At 54.7% G+C, this 22,671-nt stretch overlaps 1 protein-coding gene across 1 annotated transcript in view; it reads right to left on the bottom strand.

Annotated features, from left to right (window-relative positions):
• Positions 1 to 22,671, bottom strand: part of INPP5D (inositol polyphosphate-5-phosphatase D) — a 118,568-nt gene that overhangs the window by 11,764 nt on the left and 84,133 nt on the right. The window contains exons 14-24 of the mRNA XM_036255079.1: positions 22,518 to 22,614; positions 21,921 to 22,059; positions 19,627 to 19,735; positions 19,373 to 19,461; positions 14,761 to 14,842; positions 11,906 to 11,995; positions 8,902 to 9,015; positions 7,608 to 7,690; positions 5,061 to 5,148; positions 1,841 to 1,990; positions 940 to 1,036 (exon numbers count right to left, since the gene is read on the bottom strand). Coding sequence (XP_036110972.1) covers positions 940 to 1,036; positions 1,841 to 1,990; positions 5,061 to 5,148; positions 7,608 to 7,690; positions 8,902 to 9,015; positions 11,906 to 11,995; positions 14,761 to 14,842; positions 19,373 to 19,461; positions 19,627 to 19,735; positions 21,921 to 22,059; positions 22,518 to 22,614 — 1,138 coding nt within the window. The remainder of the gene's footprint in view (positions 1 to 939; positions 1,037 to 1,840; positions 1,991 to 5,060; positions 5,149 to 7,607; positions 7,691 to 8,901; positions 9,016 to 11,905; positions 11,996 to 14,760; positions 14,843 to 19,372; positions 19,462 to 19,626; positions 19,736 to 21,920; positions 22,060 to 22,517; positions 22,615 to 22,671) is intronic.

The following is a 22,671-nucleotide window of genomic DNA, read 5'->3' as shown; positions in this document are numbered from 1 at the left end:
TCAACGTGCACGTTTGTGTGTGAGGCCTGAGAACGAAAATGGCCACGTGGGCATTTGAAGATGAGGGCACGGAGGTCAAGGCTGGAACCTCGAATATTGGGGAGTCAGCTTAAAGCGACGGAGGGGATGGCCCAAACTCGGGGGAGGGGGCCTGAGACCCCAACCCTGTGCTGCCTCTGGTGACAGAGGCGTCGTCCTTTGTGGCCAGGGCCATCACGAGGAGAAGCCGGATGTGCAGGGCTAAGAGCCCCCCAGCTCCCTCTGCTCAGCCAGCCCGCTCTGGCCCACCCCACTCCAGTGCCTGCTTCCTGAACACGGATTCTAATGCTGGTCAGATGGAGAAGAATGTATAGACCTGCGCTGATCCTCACTCTGGAGCCAGAGCGACACGGGAGAGCCAGGACGCTTTCGTCGGCAGGGTAACAGTGGGAGAGAAAGAGTGAGAGGGAATACAGCACCCAGGGGAGGCTGGAGGGAGACAGGGAAGGGGCTGGAGAGGTGAGCTCCGTGTTCCCGGGGCGGTGCCCGTGGGCGAGGGCCGGATGCATGGGCCTGCGGTGTGGGGACCAACAGGGACAGTGCGTGCTGGGCATCCAGTCCACGCAGCCATCTCCCTGGGGGCTTTCTCCTGGACGGGGCCTCTGTCCCAGGCCGAGTCCCCAAGTCAGGGACGGCTCCTGACCTGCCTTGGCTTCTCTAGAACCTCTCCCATAGCAGGTGCTCAGCCCATGCTCGTTGCGCTGAACCAAAGCCTCCAGCACAGAGGAGTATCTCAGGCCGCACCACAGTCACACGGACCCCGAGGCAGGACGGCGCCTCTCCGGGCCGAGCCCCCTTTCCCTCCGGCCCTGGGTTTCTCTGCGCTCCACTCCCTCCCTGGGTGCTCGTCTGCAAGGCCAGCGGGTCTGTGGCGACGCCCTGGCAACCCCCCTGCCCTACCTGGTGGTAGGCTCCCACTGCCTCATGGGGTCGTGGCTGGTGAAGCTCTTCAGGGACTTGGTCCCGCTGGACTCGTCCCGCTCAGTCTTCACGAAGTCTGCAAAGGACGGGCCGGGAAGAAGCACGTGAGGGCCCAGTGTGCAGGTCGGGCTGGGATGGCAGAGGTTTCCACCGAGTGCCCGCGCCGGACAGCGAACACCGGCTGCCCGAGCACGGTCCCCAGGCCTCATGCGGGTTCAGTGAGCGATTAGTCATGCCTGCCATGCTTCCAGAGGGGGCAGAATTGACACATGTGACCCAGAGGGGTCATTTCATGTGACTTCGCAATTTGTTGGGGCCTGTGAGGGGCAAAACAGGCCAACTGTCCTTGGCAGATCCAAACAGAACAAACAGAAGAAGGCGACCCCACCAGAGCTTCGGGTACCAAAGCCACCTTCTTCACGGGCTTAAAGGGCAGCTCGGACCGTCTTTGTTTCTGACTCGGACATGTAGTTGCAGAGATGCTCAGGCCCCCTCACTCCAACCCACGGTCCTGCTAGAGAAAGGAGCTCCCCCAGGGCAGAAGGGGGCCACATCCCTGGGAGGCGGCACCCCTGATGGCCCAGCACGTCCCAAGGAGCAGAGGCTGCTAGACAGTCCACGTGTGGTGAGCCCTGCTGTCTCGCTGTCCACACAGGGCAGGACCCCAGCACGTGGACAACTTCCAGCTTAGCGCCCGGTGAACCTGCACTTTCACCTGCGGCTGCTTACTCGGTCCCTGACCTCCAGCCAATCACTGAGCCTCTCTGTGCCCCAGTTTCCCCGTCTACCCAGCAAGGATGATGCCTGGCTTTCAGAGAGGAGCTCACTCCTGTTGGCAGGGCTGACATGGGTGCGGGGGTGGGGGATCGTGCCCACTTACCGTACAGCTTCTCCCGCTTCTTGCCCTGGGAGGTTTGCAGCTTGATCTCGCCCCGGAAGTGACCCATCATCTCTCCGTGGTGGGTGAGCGGTGTGTAGATGGGAAGCTGAGTCTCCGTGGCCTCTAACCGCAGAGCAATGCAGCCCTCGCCTGGGGACGTGGAGGGGACAACTGTCAGGTCAAGACGCCGCCACGTCGCTGGAGAAACCCTGTGCACTTGGCCTGGAGAGTTAGCTCTACCCCCAAAGGCAGCCGTTCCAGACAGTGGCCGCGGCGGGGATCATCGAATGACCCTTTTAGAGCAACTCCTCGGCAGCCTGGGGAAAACATCCCAACAGTAACAGCAAATGAACTCCGTGTGGATTAGCTGATGTGGAAAAGAAGGTCAAATCATAGACCATCCAGCAGAAAAACCGAGTTCAGTGCTAATCTGCTGGAGGGAATGACAACTTTCCAAGGCTTGAAGAGATGTCAAAAATGACACTATGACTGGCAGGTAAGAGGACAGAAAAGTTTCAAACTTCTACACAGAAGAAAACATGAAAAGGAGGAGATTGACTGGGGCTGTTCGCTGCAGTCAGCTTCACAGAGCGGGGGTTTTATCTGAACTCACGAGGAACTCCTCAGAATTAACCCTCAGCAGATACCTAGGCAAATAACCCAAACAGTCATTTCACACAAGAAAGAATTGTAGCTGGTTAATTTCAATAAATGGAAACTCATTCAGCCTCGCACGCCATCGAAAATGCAAATGAAGGCAGCACGAAGCGACTCCCTCACAGACAAGAGCTTAGCACAAAACGAAAGGAAGAAAAAGAATCCCCGGGCCAGCCAGGATCAGGGAACCCTGGGCCCTGGGGCAGAGCAAGGTCAACGCGGCAAGACAGAGCCTTTGCAGCAATCGGTTTGATAACAAGGGCAACAATCACGCACAGGTTTAGACCCTTTGATCAGCAAACATGGGAACTCAGACTAAAGAGATAATCCAAAAGAATTTAAAAATGTAGCTGCAGGAGAATAAAAAATATCCCCAAAGAGCTCCATCTCAGCGTTGCTGATAACACTAACAGAAGTAACTGGAAGAGCCTCCGTAACAGCAACAAAGACGACGATAAAAAACAAGGGTGCGCCCTGGCCGGTTTGGCTCAGCGGTTAGAGCGTCGGCCTGCGGTCCGGAGAGACCTGGGTTCGGTTCCTGCTAAGGGCACGTACTTCGGTTGCAGTTTGTCCCCGGCCCTGGTTGGTCGTGCGGGTGGCAGCCACTCGATGTGTCCCTTCACGTCGATGTTTCTCTCTCTCTCTCCCTTCCTCTCTCTCCCTCCCGCTCTATCTGTACAAGAAATGGAAAAATATCCTCGGGTGAGGATAAAAAAAAAACAAAACAAAAAACGAGGGTGCTGTAAATCCGTGGAATATTATGAAGCCATGAAAAGCAACACTCGTGAAGACCATGGAGGAGGCTTATGGGAAATGGGTCTTTAATAGGAGGTGAGGAAAGAAGACTGTAAATGGTAATTCTGTGATGATGAGAAATATAGAAATTTATGCTGCCTATGTACGAGGACGGAAGTGTGAAACCAAAATAAAAAGGACTGGTGTGTAAGGGAATGAGACTCCTGTGACTTTCCTTTGTTAGTATTACGACGTGCTGTTTGTGTGCGTGAATACCAAGAAGACGAAACACATGGAACCATCAGACCCGCATTCCTGCTTCCTGCCACCGAGCCTTCAAACATTCTGGCGTCCGCAGGGATCTTTCTCTTTGCCCAGTGGAGACAGACGGGAGATTCCGACCCGGAGCCAGGACACCCCCCAGGCTCTGCCCGCCCCTGCCCTGGCTCGGGGACCCTCTTTCCAGTGCTGCCCTGGGAGAGGGGGAAGGCATGATTCTGGAGCTGGGCTGCCTCGGTTCAAGTCCAAGGTCACACAGTAGCACATCGAAGTCATTCGGTAGCTACATGACCTTGAACAAGTCACTTCATGTCCTCACCTCTGCCACAAGGCTTTGTCAGAGCCTGCAGACTGGGCAGCCAGCACCCACAGGCGCCCATTGTGTCTATGCCTCTTGCTATTTCCTGGCTTCCGCCATCAGCACCGAGCACCTTTAGGTCCCTTCCATCGAAACAAAGCCCCTCCTGGGCCAGGTTCACCTTCTCACCTGCCTCTCTGCTCCCTCATCCCGCTCATGCCCGAACGGCCCGTGAACGCTGCCTCACCAAGTCCGTGGATGGTCCCCGAGCCACTCTGTCTCAGGGACGCTGCTTGGTTTGTATTTTGTTGGCTTTCTCGGGCACATTTGCCATCATAGCCTTGCCTTCTTCTCAAACCAACTCCGAAGTGTCCCCAGCACCACAGCCTGTCCTCCCACGTCTCTGGCTGTGCCCTGTCAGCTGACCCAGATCCGGAACGGAGACGCTAACGCAGCTACTGCAGCCAGAAGTGCAGGGCCATCCACCCTCGACTACCACGTCCCCCATTCCCAGGGCCGGACCATCTCCCTTCCTAACGCCTCTCAGACGGATCCTGTCTCTCCGTGTGTACTGGCCCCTCGTCTCGATCTCTGCAAACACATATGAAAGATGGGAAGCTGACCCCATCACTGCGCTGCTTGACTCTCCACCGGCTCCCTCCTGCCCTCAGCACACCGTGTTCGCCCCCAGGCTGGCTGGTAGGGAGCTGCTTGCTCTCCTCCTGCCTGTGGCCTCTCTGGCCACCTGCCCCCCTCACTCCATGCTGCAGAACACTGCGTGTACCAAGCGTAAGGCGAGCCTGGCATTGGGCCGGAGCCACGGACAGGCTGAAGATGTTACGGAAGACGGTGTCTCTCCAGTGGGACAGTTGTTGGGGCCACGGGCCTGAGCACTGAGCGATGCTAGGCAGACCTGCGTTCCATAAGGGCTCAGCCAGTTCCTACCTGTGTGACTTGGGCAAGTCACTTAGCCTCTCTGAGTCTGTTTTCTCACCGACTAATTGGAACAATAGTGTCTGCCTCCTAAGGTCTTGTCAAAATTAAATTATACAGTGGCTGCAGGCTGTCACTCCCAGACGCCCGACGGGGCAGGAAGGATGGCTGACCAGTTACTGTCCCCCGGCAGCCCTGGGATGGGGAAAGGAGGGGCAGGAGAGTAGGACAGGGAATGGCAGGTGACAGAGAGGCCACCACCTCCTTTGATCAGAGGCCACCGGCTACCAGCAGGAGCGGCCCCTGTGGGCCCCTTACCGTAGGACTCGTCGCTGTCGGAGGACTTAATGCTGATCAGGATGTGTTGGTCCAGCAGGTACTCGGGGTCGGAGATAATGGGCTTCAGCTGCAAAGAGACGGGGTGTGGGATTAGAGGGGACCAGTCGGGGGCAGGCGGGGGAGGGTTGCCAGCCCAGAGGAGGGGGGTGCTGGAGAAAACAGGCCTGTCGATGTCATTAAACAAATATGAATCCGTGCTCTTCATGCCCAGAGAGCAGGAAGGACCCCTAGGTACCCCCTACCCAGCAAGGTGGGTTATCTTCCTTTCCTGTCCCCTCCCGTCACACTGCACTCCAAGCCCCAGGGACAGGGCCTGACCCCAAATACACCTCACCTTCTCTGTCTCCCTTCCCGCCTTTTGCAGTCCCCAGGGCCCGGGGGAGTGGGGCCAGGCTGAGAAGCAAATGGGAACAGGACCAGACGCCAGGTCTGCATCCACCACCCCCCCAGCAGGGGCAGCCCCTTCCCCCAGGACTGAGGCTGCAGGAAGGGTCACCACAGGGCTGCACTCCATCTGGGCAGGAGGAGGCCTCTGTGTCCACCCCTGCAGAACCCCCCTGGGGGTCTGGAGTGTCCTGTGGGTAGTTGGCAGGTGGCTCAGTGGATAACAGGCAGAGATGCCCGGTTCTAATCCTGTCCTCAACTATATTGCTCCAGGCTGTCCCCTTCCTTCCCACCCACAGATACAGAGACCCCTGATGCAGGCCTGGCGCCATGTTAACCAACAGAAAGTTCCAGAACAAGTGAATGGCCACCGCAGAGGGGGCTCGAGCATTCTGGGGTTCCAGAGCCACACCAACCACTTTGTTCACTGACAGGTCATGGTGGCCGGCTCGAAGTTGGACCCGGGCCGGGCTGTGGATGCAGGAAGACCCTGCCCGGCCAGCGGCCGTGGGCGCAGGGCGGCCGGTGTCAGCGAGCCTGTCTGTGGGCGCACGCTCACCACGGAGGGGGCAGGACAGTGTCGGCGGCGGGGGGTGTGGTTCAGAGTCAGGAGGGAGTGAGGCCCGAGGTGCTGCGGGAGCAGGTGGGGCTGGAGAGGGAGGAGCGTCTGGGAGCCAAGCTGAGGGGCTCGGGCTCACCCCACGTGTCACTAGGGAGTGGACCGGATAAAGAGGGTATGCCGGGGTGCGATGAGCATTCCAGAGAGATCCGTCAGGCTTCAGGACGCTTCGGCAAGAAGGCGGGAGGGTGGAGACCCCGGAGGTGGAAGAGGGTGGAGAGGAGGGCACAGGGCAGGAGGAGCGTCAGGTCCTGGCAGTGGGGAGGCTGTGGGGAGGCGGGTCCCTAGAGGTCCCTGAAGTGGACAGGGTGCCGCAGGGACTGGGTGCTGGTATCCTTCCCGACTTGAACAAAGGTGGGGATAAGCCATTTGGGTGCTGTACAGGAGCAGCTGGGAGACAAAGCAGGAGGTGGGGGTGGGTGGGGAAGGCAGGATGTCACCTTGGAGCCAAGAGCCACCAGGATTCAGGGGCCTGAACACAGCCCCGGGACTCCGGCAGTGGGCCCCGCCTTGTGGAAGACCCGATCAGAGTGTACCCGAATTAGGAGACTGCGACCCAGGCATCGGCCTCTGCTCCTGAGATGGCCTTTGTGTGTGTGGCCCAGGAGTTGGTTCCAACCAACAGTTAATGCCAGCATGGCAGCCAGCACCCTGAAACCTGCCTACACCCCACCCAGCCCTTGGGAGCGGATGGGTCCCTCCACCTGTTAGAGGCCATCCTTCAAAACTCATCTTGGGTGCACCTCTGAGGAATCTTCCAGGAGACCCCGAGACCCCCACCCCATGCGAGAGATTTCCCCAGCCTGGCCGCTCCCTGGTTACCCTCCCTCGTCACGTGACCAAGAAACAGGTCCTTCTCCCCGGTGCACCCAGCAGGAATCTCCAGGTGTCCCCCATCAGCTGAACAGCCCAGAGACTGTCCTGGGTTCCAGACTGAAAACCGTTTGTTCCGCCATAAAGGTGAATGTGTTTTCATAAGTTCTGCCAGGTGTTTGAAGTATAACCTCTGCTCGCACGGGTCATGGCCGTGGCAAGTCCTCTCTCATTCAGTGGCCTCTGCTCTACTCCTCCCTTGACCCTCCGAGCTGGGCTGACCAGGCAGAGGAGCGCTGCTGGGGAGTCGGGGCCTTGGGGCGCAGGTCCTGCGTCCGTCACCGACGCCGTGTGACCGTGAGCAAACCTCTCTGGGATCTGCCTCGGTTTCCTTCTTTGTAAAGTCATGTGGTCAGCCAAGGTGACCTGTGGATCTCTTCCACGATCCATCATGGGAATTGAAATCCATTTAGAGATATTGGGGCCACGAGGCACAGACTCATGTCGCACCACGGCCGTAAAGAGTGCCACAAACCACCTGAAAAGCGAGCTGGCCCCCGGGGTGGGCAGGCCTGCGGGGTCTCTTCACATTTGGCCCCTGGGATGCCCATTCCCTCTGTCAGGTCCGGCTGGCCGGATCTCTGCCGCTGCCCATGATGCTGGCTGGGCCACTGCAACATCCTCCCCGGGGACACGTGTTCTTGAATTACCTTTGGAAGGGTCTCACCAAACTTCACCACCAACTCCCCTTCACTTCCTTCTTCATTTTCTCCTTCCTGACTCTTGACGAAACCTGTTAGAGGACGAGAAGGCTGGTTTTCAGAGAACAGAGTAAGGACCAGACAGAACAGGCTCCTAGGGCCGACCCATCCGGACCCAGGAAGACCGTCTGCCTTATCTCTGTAGGGGCCACAGCATGGTTTAGGGGTCGGGCTTGTTGGGGATGCTGTTTTGGTGTAGGGGATGGTCATCTGCCAGCGGGGGCCAGTTATTTTTGGGAAATCAGACTTCCCTCCTTTTCAGCTCCTCTTTGCAACAAACTAGGTGACAAAGAAATCTCACTTCTGCAGGGAGATTAGGGACTCGACAGCTCTCCCCCGCCACTCAAGATAGCAGCCTTCTGAAACGCTAATTTAAGCTCCCGAATCTGCTGTTTCCATAGAAATGTATGCAAATGTCTCGATAGTTTATTAAAAACACCCCCGCAAAAATCCTCATCATTTTTGGATGTGCTCTGCCCTTGCTCCGGGAACTGGCACCTGGAAACTTCAGGAGAGGGTGGGTCTTTCCCCAGCATGGGGCCCAGGTGAGTCCGAGAAGGAGGGGTCGGGGCAGCACTGCAGCTGGGGGTGCAGGTCTTCTGATTTCTGGAAGAGTTGGTTCTGCCCCCACTACCACCACTACCCAGGGCACCTCAGCGAGGAGGCTGGGCACCACACGGGTCTCCTCACACAGAACAGCCTTAGAAAACACGCCTAGAAGTGTCACCTAGAAAGAGTCCTGTGCTAACTGCTGGCCGAGGGGAGGCCGGTCATCTCCAGCTTGCTCTCGCTGCTCCAGACGCCCTGCGAAAGCGCCCGTGGTACCGGCTAGAGCGTAGGACTGTGGGGAGGTGCGGGCGGTTCAGGGCCTGGCACCGGCCTCCAGAAGCTCTGGACGTTCACCCAGGACCCTGTGGCTGAATCAGCTTGGCTTGCGGGAACCCTCGAGTGGGCTACATTCTGCCCTGAGGGGCAAGGGAAGGACCCAGCTGCCCAGCGCCTACAACGGGCTCAGTGGTCAGCGCATCAGTGACCACCCTGCCCCTGGAGCGGGGCATCGCAGACCACTGGGAGACCCCCACATAACTGGTGTCCCCTCCGCCTGCAGCCCCACTTCTGCACCCCCTTGGGGTGCACCCACGAGTCCTCCCCGGAGAGCGGAAACGGGGCACAGCACCGTCAACGGAAAGGCACGTAAGGCCGAGTCATGGCTGCCACGCCAGAGGGAGCCTTCAGCTCTTACTCTCCAAGCAGCTCGAGTGGAATTCCAGGTAGAATTTGGTCTGGGACTTGGTCTTCAGGGTGGCGTAGCACCGGAGGAACTCGATCTGCCCTTGGCTGTCGACAGTCCCGGGGCCTGGAACAGGACGAACAGAGACCCAGTTCCCGTGTGCCCGGGCAGGAGCACGTCGGAGCCGCCCCACGCAGAGCTCCTGTGGCCAGGGAAGGGGAGAGTCCGGGGGACAGGTCTCCCTGACGTCCCACCAGCCACACTGAGCATCCCAGGGGTAACCGCCTCTGTGACGAACCAAAAATGTGGGGAGCAGGGTGCGAAGAACCAAGAGTTCCAGGCCCGGAGCTACTCCGGGCTTTGCCACTAGAGCGTGCGGCCTCGGGCAATGGCCTTAAGCTCGCTGCCTCGGCCCCTCACTAGTTCCGGCGAAGAGCCTGTCCAGGGGTTTCCCCACTGCGCACCCAGCGGCTGGACACCCAAATCCATCCCATTTCTGAGTGCAGGCCGTGAGGGATCCCTGTGCTTCCTTCCTCGGGCAGTCACCGCCTCTCCTCACTCTGAGCTCCTGCTCCCCGGTGCTCAGACTACTTGCTGTCAACGCTATTCATTTAGATGATGCTTTTTTTTTTTCCCAAGCGAAAGGAAAGTTTTTTACTTTTAATTTTTTTTCTTTATTGATTAAAAAAAATATTTTTCTTTATTGATTTAAAAAAAATTTTCTTTATTGATTTAAAAATTTTTTTCTTTATTGATTTTTAGAGAGAGAAGAAGGGAGTGGGAGAGATAGAAACATCGATGAGAGAGAACATTGATTGGCCGCCTCCTGCACACCCCTCACTGGGGATCAGGCCCACAACCTGGGCATGTGCCTTGACCGGAAATCAAACTGGCAAACTCTTGGTGCACGGGTTGATGCTCAACCACTGAGCTGTACCGGCTGGGCACAAAAGGGAAGTTTTATTTGACAGATACACAGACTCCCCGCAGTGGGGAGGGGACCCAAGTGGATTGCCCTAGATGATGCTCTCACATTAATTCTGAGCCACGGAGAGCAGGGACAGACATTCCCTTCCTCTCTCCCCATCCTTCCTTGCACCATCTTCTTCTTTTCCCCAGCTTTATTGGGGAATCACTGACAATTATAATTGTGTATATTTAAAGTGTACAACATGATGTTTTACTTAGATGTATATTGTAAAATGATCACCAAGATCAAGACATTGAACATATCCATCACCCCATGTAGTGAACTGTTTTCTGTGGGGTTTCCGGTGTGGTGAGAACACTCAGATCTACTCTCAGTCAGTTTCAAGAATGCACTGCCGTAACCCTGGATTGTCACCTAGTCACCGGCTGAGTCGTCGATCACCAGAACGTCTTTATCTTGTAGCCGAAACTTTGTACCCTTTGACCTACACCTCCCCATTTCTCTCACCCCCGTCCCGGCAACCACCATCCTGTTCTGCTTCTGTGCTCCATGAACCCTGCTGAGTGATGTTCAGTGTCCACACATAAGGAATTCCCTGCAGTACTTGTTTTTCTGTCTGGCTTATCCCTGAGCTCTCCTTTCTGTTTGAAAGCCCCACGGCACCTGGGCCGGGCTGGGCTTAGGCAGACGCTCGGCCAGCCCTCAGTCCAGGCCGTCGGGGTCGGTGGGCGTGTGCTGTGGCTGTTAGGCGGGGTGGCAAGCCTAACAGGATTCGCTGAGGGCCCTCACTGAGGGTGCGAAAACTGGGGCTACCCCACCAATGCTGCAGGCACTCAGAGAAAGGGGAGATGGGTGGGAGGTAGGGAGCAGGTGGAAGGTTCTGGAAAACCACAGTGGCCACTGGGAAGGAGGCAGGATGGTGGGTCATGGCTGCAAGGAGAGGGAGGTCACATTGCTGGGCGGGGATGTCAGACCCAACAGCACGGAGAAGTGTCCCGGGAACTCTGCTGCAGCCTCAGCCATGTCCATCACAGCCTGAAGGACACAGTGACACAGGCTCTTCCAACCTGTGCTGAGCCCCCTGCTCAGCCTTCCCAAATGAGTCTGGACTGTCTGCTGACCACAGATGTGGGGGGTGGGCAGAGAAAGTGACAACATGGCTCCCCAGTCACCCAGGCCCAGGGCTGGACAGGCCAGAGAGACCAATAGGCCCCTGATGGGATGAAGGTGGCCGGCCCGGTGATCAGGGCTAAGCTGAATTATTTGAAAATTTACCTGCAAATGTAAGTATTATTTACTCTAGTGTTTCCCCAAACTTCGTCATCGCATCCCATCTTCACAATGTTTACTGTCTCTGCCTACCACACATCCGCACTAATATCAACTTGAATTTTCCTTTGACTTACTTTTTAAACTTTAATAAACGTATTTAAATAAGAAGGTCTAGCCCAGTCAGTGTGGCTCAGTGGTTGAGTGATGACCAAGAGGTTGCCAGTTTGATTCCTGGTCAGGACACATGCCCAGGTTGTGGGCCCGATCCCCAGTGGGGGGCATGCAGGAGGCTGCCAATCGATGTTCTCTCTCATCAATGTTTCTCTCTCTCTCCCTCTCCCTTTCTCTCTCTCTAAAATCAATAAAGAAAATAAATAAATAAATAAATAATAAATAGGAAGATCTATCACAAGACTAAATGGAAAATCAGTGTTGCTTGTCTTACACAGAAGAGAAAACCGTGAAACATACTAAGATAAACGCAGGACTGATAAATTGTCATCCAGGTTCCATCCGGACTCTTCAGTGGTAGACATGCCACACCTTAGAAAACACTCATTTACCCAATTTAAAAGACTGTACTAGAACCGAGGCTTAAAAAGCTGATGCATTTGCCACAGAGAACAAGCAAATGCTCTGGACCAACGTCATGATGGTGCTTGGACATGAAGAAATCAGACCAATGGACTGTGGACTTGCTGGAAGGAGGTGCCTTCATCTAATGAAAACAATTCACTGTTACAACCAGCAGACAAGTGCTCAAGGCCCCTGTTTGTGTGGAAAATGAAGGGAAGGACACTGCCCACCACTTACCATTTTTGGAGACAAACTGGGAGGTGACTCCTGCCTCAAATGTGGCAAAAACAGGGCTGTGGTCACTGGTCATGATGTCACTGGTGCTGCCTGCAGGGAAGGGAAGGCATTTCTGAGCAAAACCCTCTGGCCAAAGCAAGGGTGGCAAACCTACAGCAGAAATCGGCTCACACCGGGGAATCATTCCAGAATGTTTGCACCTGTTGACCTTCCACAACTGCACTCAAGTCTCAGTGAGGTGCGACACAGTCTCCTCCATGGCTGAAGGGTGTCTGCGCTCGTTTTCCCTAAAGACTCACGATTCAGATCGTGGAGTGTGGACTGCGGAGATTCTTCTGGTCCTAAGCACTCTGTTGTGTTGATGAGAAGCCACAGCCCAGAGTGGGATGGGGATTTAAGGTCACTAGCTCATCAGTAAGAGAGACGGCAACTTCCCACATCCCACCGCAACTCGCAGGATCGGGAGAGTGGGGTGATGAAGTGTGGACATGGAGGGTAGACAACTCTTTTAAGGAGCGTGGGGCTTGGAGGAGAAGGGAAGGGAGCAGAGCGCGTTTGGCGTGGGTAAGAGAAAGACCACAGCTCCAGCGATGCTGAGTTCTAAGTGCTCTTGCTATAGCACATGGAGATGTCTGGCTGGGTACTCAGGGCTGCAGACGTATCTTTAGAATTGGGGTCATGCGGTTAGTGGAAGCAGAACCATGAGGGTGTTTGGGCTCCACAGGACAGACATGAAGGATGAGAAGAGACAAGGAGGAAACCAGGACACACCAACCATTCATGGGCAAAGGAGAAACAGCCCAGGCAATACAACAGATTTCCTTCCTTTTCGATGAAGCATTTGCAAATCAGCAAGATAAAGAGAAACATCCCACCCCTCCACCAACCAAAGGCTATGGGCAGAAAATCCACAAAAACAATACAGGTGGTTCCTAAACACGGAAAAAATGCTTCCTCACTAACGGTCATCAGAAGGAAACTGAAACAGGAGACAGATGCGATGATGAGGTGGGATGGAGGAGGAGGAGCAGAAGGGTCACTGGGACTGGGGAGAAGGAGGGATTGGAGTGTGAGCTCAGGGAAAAAGTTAGCTCAGGAAGGGGGACACCCCTTCCCTAAGACAGGAGGGAAGAGGGCAGGAGGGGCCCCCACCTGAAACATGTTTGGACACGGACAGAAGGAAGTCAGTGAGGGTTCGGTGCTGCGTGAGGCAGCAGAGAGGAAGATGGGCAGTCGGGCTGTGTGTGGGCTACACATTTATGGTGGCCATGGAAGAGGGGGTGTCCCAGCGAGAAGTTACAGGGTGGACAGGAAGGTTTTTGAAAATGTTCTTTAAAATATTTTAGATAGATGCTGAACATAATAGCACTGACTATGCCCTGGAATGCGGGTGGACCCTTGCAACCACACTCTGTGTGTCTCCCCCAGCACAGCGAGTCTGGGCTTGGCCACGTGATTTCTTTTGGTCATTAGGACATTAGCAAACGTGAGGCAAGCGGAGACTTAAAAGGCACTTCTGCATCTGAGGCGTGCAGCTGGGAACTCTAGGACCAGAAGGAAGCAGCCTGGACTAGCCTGCTGGACGAAGAGCCCTCATGGCTGAGTTACCACCACTGCCCCTGCCGCCAGCCAGCCAACCCCAGATCTGAATGGGCTCTGGGCCTGGGTGACACCGAACCCAGCAGAGATGAGCAGTCCAAGTTGAGCCCCGAGAACTGTTAGCCACCACCAAGTTTTAGGGTAGTTTGTTATGCAGCAATAGCTAACGGATACATCCTATTTATGTCATCACCATAAGATGCAAGCTCCCAGTGGGCCCCCATTTTCTCAGCTCTGGACATTCCTTCCTTCCCCCACCCCCAAGTTCTTGCTTGGTTTGAATTGAATAATTCATTAAACCCTTCTACTGTGCCCTCTGGCATTCAGTGAAATATCACTAGCAAAATTCCCTCCATCTTTAACTTTCCCTTCCCTTAAACCACCTGCATGCCTTCAACTACCCCAGGGTAGCTGCTCTGGTCCCTCTGGACAGCAGGAGGCAGGCATAATACAAAGCAATGAAAGTCAGTTCGACTGTATGGGACGTGGGTTAAGGTGGGCATTGCCGATCCCCAGAGAGAGGGGGGAGCCATGAAGGTGGCCACCGGGCAGCAGCAAGACTCCCTGCTCGGAGGGGGTGGGAGGGTCAGGGTGGGAGGCCTCAGCTGTGGGACAGGCCCGAGTCACAGCAGCCTGTCAGGGGTCCCAGGCCAGGGACGTGGTCGCATGAGGAGCATGCTGGGTCAGGGGCGGCCCTCCTTGGGATGCTGCTGTCTGGGCATAAGTGTTGCAAGTAACTCTGCGTAGTTCTGGATAATGGGAACGAACAAGCAGCTTTCAAGAATAAGCACTCAAGCGATTAAAAATTCCTGCAGCACAGCTTCCATCCCTAGGGTCAAGTTATTAATCGTTTTGATAATTTTTCCATGCATATTTACTTTAAAATAGCCTATTAGGCCTATTTCTTCAGTTTAACTCATTTCATCTTGAAATCTCCCAAATGACATGTATGTATACTATGATGCGTAGTAGGTAGAACCATGTGCCTTTCCGATATTTGACTATTTGACCTACGGAAACACCACCTTTATAGAGTTCAAACCTACTATGCTTTTTTCCAAGGAGACAAGTATGGATTTCTTTAAAAGTGCTCCACCATCCAACCCAGAAGATAGCATGTTGCCGCCTAAGATGGGAGAGGAGGCACCCACTTTTTTCAGGTGACCTGACAAGGGCTGCAGGGAGCTCTCTCACTTTACAGAGGGACAGACCAGAGCCCTTTAGTTTAGAGCACAGAACCGCCAACCGCCACTCACCGTAGGACTGACACACCACGTGCACCAGCGGGTAGGACTTCCAGAGGACTCGGTCACACCAGGAGGGCAGGTTGTACTTCATCTGCAAATCAAAGTTCCAAGTTTTAAAATGCCTGCAACTTTAAATACTATACATAGTTATATCAGTTAAAGGAAAGATAAACTCTGGTTTTGGGGATCCTTGGATTCACCTGCTGTTGGTTCTTTATAGAATTTCCCCACAGGAGGCCCTCAACCCTTTCTGCTGCCTCAGTCCGGACCTCTGCCATGCGCCGCACCTTCAGAACAGATTGATTCGCCCGGCTGTGCTCCCTACCTGTCTCCTCGTTGTTTCAGAATAGTTTACATTCTCTTACTGTTTTCTAACTCAGATGAACCTCTCTACCTGTTTTCAACCCAGTTTCTGTTTACCTTCTCCAGTTACTTACTTTAATAACATACTCCAGTCACCACACCTGACCCACCATCTATCCACCCGCTCACACATCCATCTTCCCAATTGTGCATCTATCTGTCCAGCCACCCACTCACTCATCCATTCACCCACCTACTCACACATTCACCTTCCCAAATACTTACCTATCCACCCATCCACCCATCCACCCATCCACCCATCCACCCATCCACCCATCCATCCACCCATCCACCCATCCACCCACCCACCCACCCACCCACCCATCCACCCACCCACCCATCCACCCACCCACCCATCCACCCACCCACCCATCCACCCATCCACCCACCCACCCACCCACCTACCCACACATCCACACACCCACCTACCCATCCGGCCATTCAAACAACATGTACTGTGACAAGTCCTCTCCAGGCCATAGTGGTGAGCAAGACCTGCACTGGCCGTGATAAACAAGGCCGCCTGACAATGATAGCAATCCTCCTCGATCAATACCCTTACCTCCTTCAGCCCCAGCTCTCTCCTCCGCCTGCACACGTAACAGTATTCCTCCTAAAGGAGACCGCCCCTGCCCTCTCCTTACCAATTCTTTTTCTCTTTTTACTAAATTTCTCTCAAGAATGTTTCCTTTTTTTTTAATACTTGCCCAAGGACATTTTTCCATTCAGATAGAGTGGGAGGGAAAGAGAGGAAGAGAGAGAGAAACATCGATGTGAAAGGGACACATCGAGTGGCTGCCACCCACATGACCCAACCAGGGCCGGGGACAAACTGCAACCGAGGTACATGCCCTTAGCGGGAACCGAACCCGGGTCTCTCGGGACCGCAGGTCAACACTCCAACCACTGAGCCAAACTGGCCAGGGTAAGAATGTTCTCTTTTTGCCTCTACTTCTGGACTTCCCATTAAATTCTTTCAACTTTAGGTACAACTTACATAAAGTGTAATAATCTTAAATGTATAGCCTGAAGAATTTTTACATTAGTATATACCCCTTTAACCACTACCCAGATCAAGATGTAAAAAATTTCCATCATCACAAACGGTTCCCCGTCCCTCCCTTGTCAACACTCACCTCCTTGAGGTGAACACTGTTGTGACTAATTCTCCATTGACTATATGTGCCTACTCTTGCACTTACACACGGATTCATTCGTACAGTTGAACAACACAGATTTGAACTGTGTGGGTCCACTCATACACAGATTTTTTTCAATAAACACATAGAGTACTATAATTGTATTTTCTTGATAACATTTGTTTCCCCTCTAGCTTGGTTGATTGTAAGAATACAGTATATAACATTCACACTGTGTGTCAGTCAACGTTATGTTATTGGTAAGGATTCTGGTCAACAGTAACTATATTAGTAGTTACGTTTTGGGGGAGTCAGAAGTTATGTAGATTTTTGATTACACAGTAGAGGGTCGGCACCCCCAGACCTATGTTGTTCCAGGGTGAACTGTATAATCTTCTGTGCCTGGCTCCTTTTGCTCACGTTGTTGTGTATAGAAGTTCTTACACGCCATTGCGGTGGTTGTATTGCCCCGTAAGTATACACCACATTTGTCTATTCTACTGTTAAAGGAAGTAGGACTGTTTTCAGTTTGGGGACATTGTAAACAAAGCTGTTATAACCATTCCTGCATTTGCCTTTTGGCAAACAAATGTACTCATCTCTTTGGTGTACACACCAAAGTGGAATTGCTAAATCACGGGGTACATGCACATGTAGTTCCTTACATGCCGCCAAACTGTCATTTCTTAACCTCACGTTCTCAGCATTGGCTGCCCCAGAGAATCACCGGTGGGGCTTCACGAAGATATGGAAAGTAGGGCCCCACTCCAGATCTGCTGTGTCAGAACCTGTGGGGATGAGCCCCAGACACCTGCACTTCAGAAAAACATCACCGATGACTCATCTGCAGCCGTGGGAAGGAGCCGCCTTATCCTCCTGCAGCCTTAGACTTCACCTCCAAGACCTGTTCTTTCAGAGTCCGCTGAAACCTCCGAGTGGCAAGCCCGGCTCCTTGTGCAGGGCTCGTGGGAATGGCGCACGCTCCTGACTCACATTTCATGCTGGTTACCGCTAAGTCTCTCACCCCAGCCTCCACGATGCCGAGCTGTGTGGTCCCACCTACACCAGCATACTTTTTCCATCTTCTTCGTTGTCTCTGTTTCTTCCTCGTTGTCTCTGCTTCTTCCTCTCCTCTCTGAACGTAGATGGCCCTCGAACCCGTCCCTACCGCTTCCCTCCTCAATTCCACTCACTCCTGGTCCACTCCGTGCCGACAGCTCCCAAATCTACGACCCAGCCTTGGCATCTCTCTTTAGCATCCATCTAGTGTTTTAACCGCCTTCTGGATGTTTTCTGAGATTTTCCACTACTATTATACAATCCGTCTAAAAATAAGCTCCATTCCCCCCCTCCAAGCCAGCTTTGCCTTCTGATTTTCCAGTTTTGAGTCCATGGCAGTCAGATCTAGCAATATGTCCTGCTTTTCTCCTTTTCTTTTCTTTTTTACCCATTGAGATCCTAGTCATTTCTCAGCAGGAGGCACCTCCCTGGCCTCCTCCCCGGGCCCGCGTGGTCCTCACCCTCACACTGCTGCAGACGAGGCTTCTCTGTGCAGCGCGGTGACGCTGCCAGCCCCTCCGCAGGACCATCGGAGGCTTCCTGGTACCCACTGGAAAGGCGAAAACCTTACCTGGGACATTTGAGGTCTTGCTCCCTAACACACGTCATCAGTTTGGCTCACATGAACCCTTATATACATTTATCAACAACAACAAAACCCTGAACCGCATCCAGGGCACCCCTCTCTCCCTCCGGCCCCGGTCTAACCCTCCTTACACTCAAATCAAATGACCATCCCCTCAGCAGCCCCAAACGTGTCCCTAGGGACCTGCCCTGACAGTACCTTAAACCAGGTGACCCCACTGCGCAGCGGCCAGCGGACACCTCCCCGGAAGGTGTCCTGCCCTGGTGGGAGGAGGAGTCTCAGCCTCGCCTGTGGCAACAGTCCTGGATGTGTCCTCCTCTCCGCTTCTGTTCTGTTTTCCTCTGTAACTTCTGCTCTGTTCCGGCACCTTCCCGACCCTCGGCCCTTCTCTCTGGTTCCAGTTCTCCTCGTGCCCCTGAGCCCGGAAGGCTCGCGGGCAGCTCTCTGCATGCCCTGCCTCTCCCTAGGCCTCCAGGGGCCCCAGAGACTCCCCACTCGGCGCGCTGACCCCAGGGCCCTACTCAGGCTCGCTCCCCTGGGCGGGTCCCCCGAAGGTGCGGGACGCCAGAATTTCCCGCCTCCGCATCTGTTCCGGCAATTCTTTCAACCGGAAATACATCAGCCCTCCTTACCCCTTGTCACGTCTGCTTGTTGAAACCAGCCTGTCCGTCCAGGCACCACACACGGCCCCTCTTTAACAAGCCTCTCTTGACCCTCCCCTGCCCCAAACGGTCCCTTCCCTCTCGACTGCTCCTCACTGCACCCGGCATCGCCGTAGTCTCGGGGTATTTATCTCGTCTTTCCTACTGCAAACTCCTGGGGGGCAGACAGCCCACTCCTCTTTGACCTCCCACCACCTAGCAGAGTACCCAGCCCAGCAGTAAATTCCTGTCAAACAAGAATGAACAAACGCTTTATTTCAGCTTTCCCCAAACACCGTTCCTTGGAACACAGGTGGCCTCACACGATGTTCGCTGGTATCTCATAACCAGTCAAGTTTGGCACCCGAATCTCCTCATGGGGAACTACAATGTTTATGAGCCCACAAAGGCTCTGATAAGTCCTGCAGCGAAAAAGCTTATTTAATGATTCACTTGGCAGATTAGCAAATCTATTTGACCACAGGACTTTTTTTTAAGTAAGCTTCAGACCCCGGCTAAGAAAATTACCCTTGAAATTCGAATCCCTGGACAGAAGGTAAATACCTCAGAATCTTCGAATCCCTGGACAGAAGATAAATACCGTGAGTGTCACGAGTCTAGCTCCCTGCAGCGGGTAAATCTGGTTGCCTAGCCTTCTTTACGAGAGCTTTTGCTCTGGGACACAATCTACAGGGGATTTCTAATTTTCTCTCTTTTTGGTTGCCTGGTGGACGAGGACCAATCTGTTCACCTTTATAGAAACAGACAAGAGCAGTGAGCTGGGCCAGCGGGCGGAGACCGAGGGCGGGGGGGGGGGGTCTAGGAGGACTCACCCCCGTGGCTTTCTGCTTAGTGTAGGCGTATTTCTCCCGAGTCAGTCTTTCAAAGCGGTAGGTGGGAGCGAACGTGATTTCTTCCTCCTCTGAAACCAAACAAAACCCTGATTGCAGCTTTCAGTCCCCATGTTTCCCATCTGGCCAAGTTTCCTTCCTCTCCAGGCCTAACCCTCCCCACCGTGAGGATATCTGGGGAGAAGGGAAGACAGGGGGATGGCTGGAGGGGGTCCCGGAGAGGGGGCAGCTCTCACCGAAGTGCAGGAAAACCTTCTGCTCCTTCCTCTCCATGAGCAGCTGGTCGTGGGCCAGGAGCTCTGTGTACTGCTGTTGCTTGATCTTCTGGATGATGGTCTCTGCCTCCTGCAGCAAGGACATGGCCACCGTGAGACACGCCTTCACCCACGGCCGGGAGGCATGTCACCGCCTGCTGCCCCAGGCCCCAAATCCTCCGCGATGCTGCACCAGACCCCGGCCCCCACCTGGGGTTGCCCCGCTGTTGCTTCTCAGCTCAACCATTTTCTAGGGAAAACCCTGCAGGGGTTCCTGGCTTTTCCAGATTTGCTGAGGGACATTTTATTCTTTTCATACTGTCTTTTTGTTTTGGTTGTTAATGCTTTTAATGTTGCTAATGTTTTTCCATTGATTTTTTTTTGATACATTGGAAGGGAAGGAAGGAGAGAGAGCGAGAAACATCAATGTGAGAGAGACACGTCGATTGGTTGCCTCCTGCACAAACCAAACTGGGGCTGGGGATCGAACCTGCAACCCTTTGGTCTGCAGGCTGACGCTCTAACCGCTGAACCAAACTGGTCAGGGCTTTCATATGGTTTTTTGTTATTTAATTTAATTTTTTTTCTTTATTGATTTTAGAGAGCGAGGAAGGGACAGAGACAGAGAGAGAGAAACATTGATGAGAGACATCGACTGGCCACCTCCTGTATGCCCCCCACTGGGGATCGAGCCCACAACCTGAGCATGTGCCCTAACCGGGAATTGAACCGGGACCTCTTGGTGCATGGGTTGACACTCAGCTACTGAGCCACACCGGCTGAGCCATACTGTCTTTTAATATCACTTTGTAGGCCCTTCAGTAGGTAGGTAGATATGTATCTCTTGACTCTGTGGGCACTGAGCCACCTGTTGCAAGGCCATGAAAGGCTGCAAAATCCCACTGGGTCTTTGTGATCTGGGCTGGGACCCTGGGGAGTCGGCATGACATCAAGGTGATGCGATGGCCTTGGAAGCCAGCAGTCCCCTCTCCTGAGACTTGTTACCTCTGCTCTGGCCAGGGCACTTGGCCACCACCTGGTGAGTGAATGACCGTGACGGCCCCTTAGACTGAGAAGGGTCCCTGTGTACCCCTCTCCCATCTGCCTGCTCAGTAGGAGCGAGAGGAGGAGAGTGGCCAGGAGAAGCACCTTCAGGGAGGGAGGGGTTGGGGAGTGGTGATGGGCACGCAAGGGCCCTAAGCGCCTGGGTCTCGGCAGAGCTGCGGCCACGGGAGGCCGAGGCAGCCGAGGGACATGGGCAGCTGGGAAGCTCTGGGTCAGCTCCAGCTCGATCAGCGATCTGTAACGAACCCAAGGCCATTTTCTTGGCCTGTCTGTGTCCTGGGCTCTCTCTGCTCTGTAAAAGTGGGTCACGTTCGGCCGCTCTCCCCTCCCCCTCACAGGACAGCAGCTAGACAGGGCACACCAGGCAGGCAACCAAGGACTCTGGGCAGACGGGCTCCGCTCGCTCCCAGGCCTGGCTCCGGCCCCATCTTTCCAGGAGTACGAAGACAACCATCTCTGGTTCTAGGTGCTTCCAGTGCCGTGCCTGTCCACCCCCCTCCCCAGGAAAACCTTCTCCCTCCCAGAGCACAAGGCTGCGTTTGTGCCACATGGCCCCCTGACCACTGCTCAGTGGACAAGGGGAGGTGTCCAACTAAGAATCACTTCCTTAGGCTGGGCCTGAGATACGGGGAGAAAACTGAGCTGCTGAGCCTGACTTCTGCCTTCCCTGGAGATCTGGGACTGACAGGCTGAGGGGCTGCTGCCCGCCAGCTGGAGGACAGAGTGGCAGAGAGGGGGTGAGGAGGGGCAGCCAGGACGGTCAAGGGGAACTAGGCGCGAGCACAGGCAAACTGCAAAGAAGGCAGGCGCTCCGCAGTGGAACAGTGTTGAGGCTCAGAGCGGGAGTAGCTGCCTTGCCCAGCATGGTCTGTGTGTCTCCATGAGCCTCTGCCCTGAGCTAACGCAAGGGAGCCTCTGTCCACGCAGGCCAGCCCTGTCAGACAACTCGTCACCCAGGCGGAGCCCCTCACCCAGGTGGACAGCTCCTCACCCAGGTGGACAGCCCCAGCCCCAGGTGGACAGCTCCTCACCCAGGTGGACAGCCCCAGCCCCAGGTGGACAGCTCCTCACCCAGGTGGACAGCTCCTCACCCAGGTGGACAGCCCCAGCCCCAGGTGGACAGCTCCTCACCCAGGTGGACAGCGCCTCACCCAGGTGGACAGCTCCTCACCCACGTGGGCAGCCCCAGCCCCAGGTGGACAACTCCTTACTGAGGTGGGCAGCTCCACACGGTAGTTGAGATCCCCGAGCCAGAAGAGGTGGGTAAAGCGGTGAGTGATGTTAAAGGGACTCAGTTTCTTGTCTCCCAGAGCCAAAAACCGGAGAATGTTCGTGTAGTTCTGGTTTCGCCTGAGTGAATGACAAAGCAGCATCTTAGTACAGGGCTCCCTGCCCCACCCTGGAGGGAAGTCAGAGGGGCGTGGGGGTGGGGCACCCCCATTGCAGCAGACCACGGCCTGGGCCCCGGAGCATGTGTCCAGCGGGCATGAGAACCGAGAATATTCTAGATGGCTGTCTTCATGACGGGACCACCGACAGGCATCTGTGAGTGTGCCCCAGTGAGGTTTTCTCCTTTAGAAAGAAGTGGTATTCAGGTGTCTAGTAAGTTAATGGCACAGGAAATGTGTGTTCTGCTTTTCAGATGAGATCCATCCACACAGGAGGTCACTGCTGGGTTGCAGGAAGAAACCTTGGGGAAAGCCCCCAAAGGCCTACGGGACAGGGTCCCAGCCAAGGCCCGAGTGCCTGGCATCAGTCTGTCTGGGCAAACAACCCTACACAGACTCTCGGGGAACCAATGCTATTACCTGAGTTTCTTCTCGCTTCCGGAAGTTAAGTGGCTGTTGACAAACCCCAAAGAGGTTCCATTGAACACGAACGACACGCCCACAGCGCCCTTGTTCCCTAAGCCGGGGAGAAAGAAGACGTCAATGTAAACGGGCAAACCTGCCACGCGACGGG

The sequence above is a fragment of the Molossus molossus genome, unplaced genomic scaffold (assembly GCF_014108415.1).
Source record: "Molossus molossus isolate mMolMol1 unplaced genomic scaffold, mMolMol1.p scaffold_m16_p_11, whole genome shotgun sequence".
Lineage (NCBI taxonomy): Eukaryota > Metazoa > Chordata > Mammalia > Chiroptera > Molossidae > Molossus > Molossus molossus.
The sequence above is the reverse complement of the archived record's forward strand: the minus strand, read 5'-3'. Positions and strand labels throughout refer to the sequence as shown.